This window comes from Cibotium barometz, chromosome 20 (assembly GCF_041138505.1).
Source record: "Cibotium barometz isolate CiBa-2024 chromosome 20, ASM4113850v1, whole genome shotgun sequence".
NCBI lineage: Eukaryota > Viridiplantae > Streptophyta > Polypodiopsida > Cyatheales > Cibotiaceae > Cibotium > Cibotium barometz.
The window spans coordinates 22,012,784-22,024,926 of record NC_141065.1 but is presented as its reverse complement, the minus strand read 5'-3'; the positions used below and the strand labels follow the sequence as shown (position 1 = coordinate 22,024,926).

At 41.5% G+C, this 12,143-nt stretch overlaps 1 protein-coding gene across 2 annotated transcripts in view; it reads right to left on the bottom strand.

Annotated features, from left to right (window-relative positions):
* The window catches only part of LOC147627667 (ARM REPEAT PROTEIN INTERACTING WITH ABF2-like), a 95,132-nt gene extending 89,858 nt beyond the window's left edge, over positions 1-5,274 (bottom strand). The window contains exon 1 of one of the 2 annotated variants that reach the window (XM_086814604.1): positions 4,484-5,274. In XM_086814604.1, the coding sequence (XP_086670730.1) occupies positions 4,484-4,742 (259 nt within the window). In that variant the 5' untranslated portion in view covers positions 4,743-5,274. The remainder of the gene's footprint in view (positions 1-4,483) is intronic. The other variant, XM_086814603.1, reaches the window with a different exon arrangement.
* Between the last annotated feature and the right edge of the window lie 6,869 nt (positions 5,275-12,143).

Below are 12,143 nucleotides of genomic sequence, written 5' to 3'. Positions count from 1 at the left end.
GCTCAGGGTGCGGAGGTGATCTTTTCTCGTTATGAGATTACCATTCGTGATAAAGCGACTGGTAGCATCTTGGCTCAGGGAGTCCAAGATAGTGGTCTCTACAAACTGACCGCTCTGCTTTCTTCTGGTGCTTCTTCTGCTCTTTGGCATGCTCCGTTTGGCCATTTGAGCTATCAGCTTCTGCAGCGAGCTTCGAAGGATGGGTTGGTTGATGGATTACCAACCATCAAGGCTCTGTCTTCTCCTTGTTCCTCTTGTCTGCAGGGGAAGCAACACCGAGCCGCCTTTCCGAAGGAGGCGACACACAGATCTTCGACATCACTTGCTCTCATTCATGCAGACTTATGTGGTCCTATGAGTACCGCGTCTTTGAGTAAGGCGTTGTACATGCTCGTGATGGTGGATGATTTTACCAGATATACTTGGGTTTTCTTTCTGAAGACCAAGGATGAGACTTTTCATCACTTCTGTGATTGGAAAGCCGAGGTGGAAAAAGAGACCAGTCACTCGGTCAAGGCTCTCAGGACCGATGGAGGGGGTGAGTTTACATCCCAGGAGTTTAAGCAATATTGCAAGACACATGGCATTCGGAGACAGCTTACTACAGCATATACTCCATCTCAGAATGGAGTTGCCGAGAGGAAGAATAGGACCATTATGGAGATGGCCCGTGCTATGCTTGAGCATTCTTCATTACCTCGACGTTTCTGGGCTGAGGCGGCTTCCACTGCTGTCTACATTCAGAATAGGTCTCCTGCTGCTGCTCTTCCCGACAAAACTCCATATGATGCTTTCCATGGTGAGAAGCCCTCCGTTGTTCATTTCCGGATATTTGGATGTACGGCGTATGTTCATGTGCTAAGGAGCACCGCTCCAAGTTGGAATCGAAGTCTCAGCGCATGACTTTTCTCGGATACAGCACTGTGTCCAAGGCATATCGTCTTTATGATCCTCAAGCCGGTAAAGTTGTTGTGAGCCGTGATGTGGTGTTCGACGAGACTCCTACATCTTCAGAGGGGGGTGGTGAGCTTCTTCTTCCTGCACCTCCTTCTCCTCCTCCTCCTCCTCCTCCTGCTCCCGCTGTTTCTGTTACACCTCCAGCTGAGGATTCTCAATCAGATGATGATGACCCTGCTCCTCCTCCGGCGAGTTCGAGCAGATCTGTACCTGGTTGGTATTATCAGACAGTTCGTGACTCTGGGTTACGTGAGCTTCCTTCTGCTCCTCCGCTTGGTTCTCTTCGGCGTTCTTCCAGAGTTACAGGGAAACAAATTCATGAGGGCAACATGTTTGTTAATTATGCTCTTATGTCTACAATCATTAATAATCCTTCTGATCCCACTTCTGTAGACGAGGCTCTTTCACATGAGTCTTGGCGTCATGCTATGCAGACAGAGCTGGATGCTATCGAACGGAATGGCACTTGGATTTTGGTGCCTCGGCCTCTGCTCTGTATGGTGCCCATTTGGTCCCCTTTTGTATGGCCCTTGCTTGTGGGCTGGCCACCCCTTTTTTAGTATTTTTCTGGGATTTTTCCCAGCCATTCTGGCATTTTTCCAGTGAGCCATGTCCAGTAGTTCCAGTCGGCCTGTTTCTGTGCTCCAGTCGGCCAGCTCTTCCCCACTATAAATAGTGGGTGCTGGCCTCTCATTTTTCATAGAGTCTTGTACTTATTTGCTCCCTCACTTATGAGACTATCACTGTCTCTTGCTTGGGACTGTTTTGGTTCAGTATATTCAGCATAGTTTGCTCCATATCTCTCTCTCTCTTGCACTCTCTGTTCACCACATTCTAGTGCCACTCTGCTTCCGCTCTGTGCACTCTTTCACCCAAAGCATACTTTAGTCTTTGATTCCCCAAAAACCATAATTTTTTTTTTCAACTAGCCTTTGGGCCAAGATCCTCCCATAGTTACCAAATTTCACCGCCCGTAGGCGCTTATTTATCCACCCATAGGTGATGCCGCCGAGGAAGCTGAAACCGGCCTTCAGAAACTTGACGGGCGGTGAACACACTTGATCACACTTGATCACACTTTAATCAGTTTATGAACTGGAATAATAAATTTGAAAGAAGAAGAAAATAAAATAAGTGAAGCTAGAGTGCTCCTGCACAAAAGACCAATTGGCCCCAAAGCGTGGCACCCCCGCACGTATTTATTTATTACTCAAGGTCGGCATAGCCCTTGTACAATTCCCGAGAAGATGCCTCCTCGATCCACAAGGAGGAGATCTTCTAGCTTTCACCCAAGATGTGTTGTATGATACAAGAGCCTTGGTCCCTTATTTATACAAGTTTGAGGGAAAAAGCTATGCTTTTCCCCCTTGGAAAAATCTAATAGAAGAGCTTTTTCCCAAAAACTATCGATTAGCTTTTTCTCTTCTCTTTTTTTTTAATTAAAAAAATAAACATGGCGAATAGCTTTTTAAAAAAAATTTCCACGCTGCGTTTGGGCTGCCCGGCGCTTTTTCCCTGCGGGTTTTGCTGCCCGGCGCCCACGCTTCACTGCTGCCCGCCTTGCGCTTGCTGCACGGCACCCATGCTTCGCTGCTGCCCGCGCTTTGCTGCTGCCTACACTTCACTGCTGCCTGCACTTGGCTGCTACCCGGCGCTTGGCTGCACTGCAGCGCCTGGCGCCTGCTACGTGGCAGCCGGCGGCCTGCCCACGTGGCAGCACCTGCACACGTGCAGTCCAGCCTGCCACGTCAGCCAGCCGTCTACAAAGCACGCCTACAGCTCCATGTCACCTGCACCTGTGCCACATGGCAGTGCCACATCAGCTATTGACTGGGCTGACCATTGACCCACAGGATGCCTCAGCTGCTGCTTCTGCATCAAGGTAAGAGAAACACACATATACATGCACGTGAACAAACATATGAGCATGCACACATGTACACACACACACACACACCAAACATGTATCTGAATCCACACACATGTACAGACTTACACATGAATTTACTGGATTAAACATGATTAGTGAATGCTTAAACATGCTTAAAACATAATTACAATGCTTAAGACAAAGAGGTAAAATACTCAGTCCTGTAACAAAAGCACCAAGGGGGGTTTTGAACCCAAGACCTCTTGGTCCTAGGCAAACACCTTCACCACTTGAGCTATCACCTCATTGGCCCAAACACCATAAATTTACATATCATCACATCCCTAAAGGTAGAGAATTTGCATGTTCTATGATCATATACCAAAAAAAAACCTTGTGCAGTACAAGTTAATGACCGTAAGTATGACGTGCTGGTGGAAAGAGAAGTAAAGGTAGATATAACACGGGCTTCTTTTCTAGAAATATGGAAGCCTGTACGTGAAGTTCAACAAGCACTAGAGAGCCCAAGCTCCCAATCAAAAGGAAGAGTCTTTCACAACTACCTTCCTGCAACTAACATAAACACTTATACCAAAAGGAGAACTCGAGTGTTTCAACATTTTCAGCAAAGTGAAGGTATTTGGTTGTTCCTAGGTGTGCAAGTTTTGTCCACATATAGTAGGCAAGTTCTCTTGGCAACATTTACAACAAAGTGAAGGTTTTGGTTGTTCCTAGGTGTGCAAGTCTTGTCCACATATAGTAGACAAGTTCTCTTAGCAACATGAAAAAGAAGGTCTCAAACTGTGAACCTAGAACTTGAGAAGTCAACCATCTCCCCTATCATTTCATATAGGAGTGTCTCAATATATATGCTTTCAAGCTCTTTCAACACTCCAATAGATTTTAGCAGCTTGAGTTTTATGCTTTGCACAATTTTGAAATGGTCAATCCCTTTAATATTTTTGCTACGTGTGAGCTTGGGAACAGGTAAAGATGATCACTACAAAATATGAGTAGCCTCAAAAGTACAAAGTCGGTCTTGCTTCAAAAGGTTTTAAAAAAGTTAATGAATGGCGAGAACGTGTAGGTACGCCTGTGGAGTTTCAATTGCTGCCCTAAAATTCCTTTAAAACTTCCTTGCGGTAACTTATACTCTCAGAAATGTGTTATATCTCTAATCAAAACTCTCCCATTGTAAATTGTTAAATGATCCTGACACACCTTCAGCAGATCAGCACATCCGTCATAGCATACACTTACAAATTCTTCAAGCTGTCCTACAAAAAGACAAAAGGAGGGTACAAAACAGCCAGCAGCTTCATGCAGTATTGCGGAATCACAAGCTCAAAGCCTCTTGTGTGCATGATCAATCATTAAATCCACTTTCAAGCCCTCAATATGTAGATTTGAATCGCTTAAATGTGAGCACACATGAAATCACGTCACATGAGGAGACATGTGATTGCTTCAAATGGGCAAGCATGGTATGAGTTTGACAAGAGCAAGCATGCAAATCAGGTTTCATCTAATTGTTGATGGTGTAGCAAAGTTTAACACGAGCAATCACATGCCTGAATAGGCCCAAAAGAGATCACGAAAGATCAACGAGCAAAGAAAAGAAAGACAAAAAAAGCAAAAAGCAGGAGGAAGGCACACCTTGCTTGGCCAACTCAGCTAAGGCACGGGCAGCTCGTCGAGAAGCAATACGATCTGCTTCGGAAGAAGAAACGCAACTTTTCAGAACGTCTACCTGAGCTCTAACGTCGGCAGGAAGGGAACTATTGGAGCCATCTGCTGCAGGCCCAGCGGCTAGATTGGTGTCCGCCAGTTTTCTTTTGTGGCCCTTCCTCTCACTTGCAGTTGGAAATTTTGCATCCATTCGATCGTTGCCAGAAGAAAGGGCCCTTGTTTCCATGAAGCGCAGAGTCCAGTATGGAAACGCTCTGCCAAGGGTTTTTCCTCTGTGAAACCCTAGCTGATCTTGTCTTCCTCTCAGAGCCCAAACATGGCATGAAACCCTAACCTGGGCCTGAAAGCCGACCTCAGATTTTCAGCGCTTAATTTTTAGTAAAGGCAGCGAGAGAACGAGTAGCCATGCGCTCCAATTAAGAAAGCTTCAAAATCATTCCTTCCAGCGAGCAAGACAGAAGGCGTTCAGTTCTTCAAAAAGACAGCGAGGAGAGTAAAATTCGGAGTCGGATAAGGCGATCACCGGAAAGGGAGGGACGTTCCTCTCTGCGAGAGGAGAAGATGTTGAAGGAGGAGATTTTCTGCAAAGAGAGAGGAAGGGCTATGGCAAACAGAGTACGGCCATGGCTATGGCACTTAAAAGGTACAGAGGTTAAGGAGAAGAAAAGAGTTGAGAAATGCTGAAAACCAAGCCTTATATTGCCACTTATGTACAATTGGCATCTCGTTTTGCGTTTCTCAACAAATTCAAATTCCCCTCTTGTTTTCGACTAGCCTTTACAAGGCGCACATTGTTTTGCTCTATGTTGGTATGATGTATCATGACAAGAAGTGTTATCAGCTCTACGCATGCTCAACCCATTGCTCCTCTTCTTCGCATGCCCTTTCATGGTTGCCTTGATCATGGGAAGACAATGATGTTCTCATGCAAAGCATTGTTCGAAAGGGTAGCCTCAGCTAATCCTTGAGCTTATCCCAAAATGGCCTTGCTGCTCTTCTTCGCATGCCCTTTCATGGTTGCCTTGATCATGGGAAGACACTGATGTTCTCATGCAAAGCATTGTTCGAAAGGGTAGCCTCAGCTAATCCTTGAGCTTATCCAAAATGGCCAATTTAGAGCATCTCTGAAGGAACCGAGCCAACTTACAAAACAGCAATAACGGTGTAAATTTCTCAAAAGGTACTGCTATTTTCATCGATTTTTTGGCTTCGTGACAAATGAAGAGGAAATATTACGCTTCCTAAAAGTAAGTTTCCCATATGTTGATAGAACAACTCCACAATGGTCAAAAATGTGACTCATGAAGCGTCTTTACCATGTAGCAACATTAGAATGTGTTTTGGGTCTTAAAACGTGTAAAACAAATTCCTATGGAGAAGGCTTTGTTGATTTCATGTCTGTGATTTTGTCTCTACCCATGAGCATGATAATGAAGGAGCGAGACCCAAGGTTGAGGAGATGCATGGAACTAGAGGAGGATAGGAGCTATAAGATTTTCTCATGACTGCTAGACACCAAGGTTGAGGAGATGCATGGAACTAGAGGAGGATAGGAGCTATAAGATTTTCTCATGACTGCTAGACACCTTCTATGATAAAGAGTGGCCTCTCCCTCCTAAAGCACCACAAGAGCATGCAACACACCTTGATCATCTCAAAGCGGAGGTTGATAAGATATGCACACAAAATACATATTGTAGTGAATTATGTAACACACAGGGCCTACACTAAAATTCAAGTGCGCCTTTATATTGCAGGATGACTACGCTCTCTCAACAAGTCAAAGGGATGCCTCTTTTTGAGTTGTACCTCTTATAGTCATCAATTTGCTTATTTCACAATAGACCTTTTGTGAATCATCTTGATTTCTTTGAATTTTACTTTTGTGTCTTTGTAATGGAGTCGGAGGTTCCCAAGTGCCAATATAAGGCTAGCATACTCAAACACCTATACCATCTCCTCTAGTTTAGTGGTGGTGGTGGCTGTTTGGGGGCCGCATGATGAGAAAAGGAGAGGGATCACATAATAAGACCCTACCAACCTCTTTTAGCAACATCAATATTCTTGCAAGGAAAACCAATATATAATATGGGTTCTCCATTTGGCATAGCTCACCCAACCAGTAAGTCAACTTGTTCTCGAAGTACACATGTCTCAAAGTTACCTTCTTAGATTATGGAACCTTTAGGCCAATGAATCCTCACAGTAGTATGATTAAGAACCACTCTCTATTTTCCATGGAGTACATGTGTTGATCAATTTATATGTGGAAGATCTAATCATGTTAGCAATGCAAATAGTTATGTCACTTCACTATTTTAAGATAATGTATTGTCCTTACTTGGAAATATAGTGTTTAATGTAATGCACTTTTTGCTATAACACATGTACGCGAGCCTTCTCAATATGTCCTTAGCTTGTTGCTTTCATAAAGTAGGTAGTAAATCATCATTGATGTAGTATCTCCCTTCTTGTCATGGATGTAATGGAGTATCGCCTCGTGGTGATATCATTAATTAGGTTTTTAACAATTGATAATTGTTATGGACTATGTCATTCTACAAGCCACATTAATTATCATCCTTTCACAAGACTACATGTGATGTTTTCTTAAGACCATAGCATGTAGTATACATGTTATAACATTTCATTCTCAAAAGTACATAAGGAATAGCCTTTTTCCTTGAAATAAAATCAAGACAAATCATTGTCCTATGCATGATATGTTCATAAGCTATCATTGGTGAATCCAAAGTCTATACAAGTTTTCAAGCATTCAGTCACACCAAAAGTATATATTTTTGGGTACATCACTTCATATTAAGAATAAATTATGTGAGTAACAAGTGAGAGAAAAGTTACATTCAAAAAACAAATTTAAGAATAATATTTAAATTACATCCATGTGGTAATTAAATTGTTATCTTATTCAATACAAATGCTTTCCTACTTACTCCTCTAATTTTGGTCTTTGTTCTTAAGGCATAAGTTTCAATATTAAGCTTACTTCCCTAATTTGATAACAAAGAGCTCTCTCTCTCTCTCTCTCTCTCTCTCTCTCTCTCTCTCTCTCTCTCTCTCTCTCTCTCTCTCTCTCTCTCTCTCTCTCTCTCTCTCTCTCTCTCTCTCTCTCTCTCTCTCTCTCTCTCTCTGCATGCACGCACGTGCGCATGCATGTGTGTGTATACACATGCATTTAGGCAAACAAATGTTGTTTTTCATCAGAGGATACAAAGACTATAGGACTTTGATCATCACAAATATGTCTGACAGCATTGGCACGATCATGCTTTGGCCACGAGTATCAATTTATACAAATGTAAAACCTTTTTTTAAAAGTAAATTAACATATAAAGAGTTGGAAAAATATCACCTAATCCATCAAATAGAAACACATGGTTAGAACTAATACAAAATAGCTATGTAAGTTGTAAAGTGCAACATGATTGTTATCCATGTCAAAGTAGATCCACTCAACTTCTAGTATCATTTGAGATACCCAATATAAGCCACATGAGATGGTGACTATAGAGGATAATCTATACACGAATATACCGATGGGAGAAACAATCTTATAAAATTAACAAGACTATGATCATAGAGGATAATCTATACATAACTATACCAATGGGAGAAAACTTGATAAGATGTCTAATGTGCATGAAACTCACTTTCCTTTTATAAGCAACATTTGATTTTTTGAACACATTTTGGGGTTAACAGAAGTGCTTTCTACCACATATGGGAGTAGTGTCATGAAAATGCTCTATAAAGTTATAAATATTATGAGAAAAGCTGGCTATGACCAAGCTTGCTAGTTAGTTTTTAAGTTTTGGGCACAGCTAGATGTATATAATACATTTTCTCATAATGTAAAGACAAAATCCCCCTTTGTGCTAAGTGAGCTCTTCTATCTCCTTGCTCTTGCTCTGAGAGAGAGAGAGAGAGGGAGAGAGGGAGAGAGTTGAGAGGAGGTGCTTGCTTGCTATTGGTACATGTGCCTTTATGCTTTGTGAGAGAGAGTGTAGAGAGTGAGAGAGGTGTGTTCTGCAAGAAGGTGTAGCAAACCTCTTGTTGACACAAGATGGGGGCTTGGGAGATTGGAGCTATCTACCCACCACCACTGGTCACACATATCCTAATCTTGGAAGCAATGTAAGTATCCCCAGGACGATTGTTATCTATTTCCATTTATGATTGAATGAGAGAGAGTTCTTAAAAGGGAACAAACCATAGTATTTTTGGCACCGCTCCCAAGGGATTAAACTCGGGTCACCTGTGTGATAGGTTAACAAAAGCGCTCTCTACAACATACCAAAGTAGCAATAAATGTCATGAAAAGGCACTATAGAAGTTGCAAATGTTATGGGAAAATCTAACCATGACCAAGCTTACTAGTTAGTTTTTAAATTTTGCAGTGCCCAAATGTGAATAAGGGCCAGATGTATACGATATATTTTCTCATAATGTGAAGACACAATCCCCCTTTGTTCTAAGTGAGGTATTATTATCTCCTTGCTCTACTTTGGGGTGTGTGTGTGTGTGTGTGTGTGTGTGTGTGTGTGTGAGAGAGAGAGAGAGAGAGAGAGAGAGAGTTAAGAGAAGGTGCTTGCTTGCTCTTGGTACATATGCCTCTTTATGCTTTATGAGAGAGAGTGATACAGGTGTGTTAAGGTGTAGTAAACCTCTTGTTGATAGCAAGAGCGAGGCTTGAAAGATTGGCTAGCTACCACTGGTAAAGCTTGGAGGTCTTGAAGATCCTAAGATAGCAAGTAAGGTAAGTATCCCCACGATGATTGTTGTCTATTTCCACTCTTGATTGAATAAGAGAGAGTTCTTGAAGGGGTAGAAACAGGCCATAACCTTTTTGGCACTCTGTCGAGGCCAATTTTACTTCTTTCTTCTTCTTAAAGAGCACTCATCTCCTTGCTTGCATGTTTTTAAGTCTACAATTTCAATTTTGGTGAGGTTTTAAGTGAAGACCTAAGTGGATAAGGTTGCTACATAATGGTTAAAAGTAGTTTAATTTTTTGTTGTTTTGGTTAAAGGATTGGAGTACTTGGGAAGCCTGGAGGAAAGCAAGCTAATCATTTTATTGTTAATTTTTATATTTTCAGCATTTATGCCTTTCCACATGAAAAACCAAGGTGTTGTTGGTTTTTTGTTTTTTTTACAAAATCTCATAAACTACAAAAAATATTGTTGTTGAGTCTTGCTAAAGTTTTTATTGCTTTAGATGGGGTAGGTAGGCATAAACTGCACCTTTTGGGTAGGTTTTGGACTCCCAAAAGTCTAAAATCGGGTTTTCACCTGATGGAGTTTTTCATGACATGAAAAGCTAGAGAAATTCATGAGCTAGTAGGACCCAACCAAAAAAAAGAGGAGCAACCTGTGGAACAACTCTATACCACAAGGAGGCCATCACACTGATCCTAATGTCCTTGCTTACAAAGCTTGGCACAAATACGTTCTTAAGCCGAGTAAAACTAACCTTATCCTTTAACTTAGAGTCCTATACCATTGGTGTGCCTTCCTTCCTACCTAATGTTAGGGAAAATGAATGGATCTTCATGAGCTCATCAATGGTTCCACATGCTTCAAAAATAGACAAAAATATTTTCACATGTTGGATGGTTCCACATGCTTCAAAAATAGACGAAAATATTTTCACATGTTGGATGGGATCACCATCTCCATGGAAGATTTGCATCAGTTTTGCAATGTGGTATAGCTTCATGTGCCTTGGGGCATAAGCCTAAGCAGTCCCTAACCCCCTCGGCACCCCCTACCTATTTATATTGCCATTCTGAGCAAAATTCAATAGGGTTACTGTGGTTAGGTTGGTCTCTTGATGGTCTCTCGATGGTATTCGTCTCTACTCAAGGTCATGTGAAAAAGGTGGGATTTTCGTGTTCAATACATCTTTTCCTAGGGAAATCCTTACTTGCCCTCATAAACAGCGAGCGTTCTTTTGGGATTGGGTGAGCGGATTCTAAAAACATTCCCTCCCTCTATCAAGAGAGAGAGGGAGGAAGAGAGTGGGAGAGAGAGACATGACAACGTTGAGAGAGAGAGAGAGAGAGAGAGAGAGAGAGAGAGAGAGAGAGAGAGAAAAACATGTCAACATTACATCCTCTAAATTGAGGTTATTTCTTCCAAGTGGAAATAAAACCATGTTAAATTACATACAACTTCCAAATACAACTCTTCAGTCAAAACTGTTGTACACGATCTTTTTTACTTCCATGGGCTTTGCTTATCCTCCAGGGTGAACTTACAAAGTAAGCGAATAATGTTCATTCCCTTCCACACTTCCTCAAGTAAGATATGCTCAAACGTATCATCAATAAAACCATGAGCTCATGATGTCGCAATTAAACCCACCACTTTGGTCTTCGCTTGAGAAATATCATCATCACTACTAGGAAGTGGTAAGGATGTGAGACCTTTCCATGCTTGTGCACCATCTATGCTCTTTTGCTTGACCTCCACATTGGTGGCCTCCCTTGCGATATGCCCAGCAACAACTTCAATGCTAACATTTGATGAGGCTATCACAAGCAATATGTAGGAGGATTGTGGGTGGTGTACTTTACTAATAAGGCTTAGCTAAATGGTAATTGACAAAGTGCTATGGAGCTTATCTCTATATTTATAAAAGTGGGAGAGGTGGATAAAGAGATATTCCATGTAATTTTGCAGCAAACAAAAAAAACACATCTCTTATTTTTTAATGATAATAATAAAGGAAACTTTCCTCATTTTCTAAATCATAACAATAAAGGCATCTTTCCTTCTTTTTTTGGGGAAAGAGCGAGTATGTATCTTTTCTTTTTGTCTGTGCAAATTCAAAAAAGGCTTCTTGTGATTTGTGGCCCACCTTGCCTCTCTCTTCCTCATTGTTCTCCTCTCATTTCCCTAAGATTTCTAACTGTTTAATGTTCGTAACGCGATTACCATTCATCAATAGAACACCATACAATACAATACCTACTTGAAAATGCAATGGACTAACTATATTCAACAAAAATCAACTTTAGTCTCATAATGCAACATAAGAAACTTAACAAACTTTGGAAGCATGATCACATAGTTCATAAACATCACCACCCCCATTAAGAGAGAGAGAGAGAGAGAGAGAGGAGAGGGAGGGAGGGGGAGAGAGAAACACAACATTGCATAATCGAACCCTCTACAATGAGGTTGCTTCCACTGACGTTACAGAAGTCCCAAAATACTATAGGACATGAAATGATAAAATTTAGCATATGAAATTTCATGCATTCAATGGTCTAAATTAGGGTAGGCTCTTCTACAAGATAAGGCATTGTAGAGCTCCAAGTCGGAGAAGATAGTTTGGTGGATGAACATATTCTCATTCTGGCTCAAGCCAAGAACACCCAAATAAATAAAGTACAAGTGCTTACATGCAAGATAAGGCTTCTTCTTGGATTCTCTATCTGTAAAATCTGGACACGTACAACACGGTTCGTCTTTCACATGCACATCATATTTTCTTACTTGTGCATCATCCTCGTGTGATTCGATCTTGAAAACTTCATGCTTGCACTCCAACCTCTACACTTCTTCTACCATCGTAGCTTTCATTTTTAAAGCGGCCTTTAAT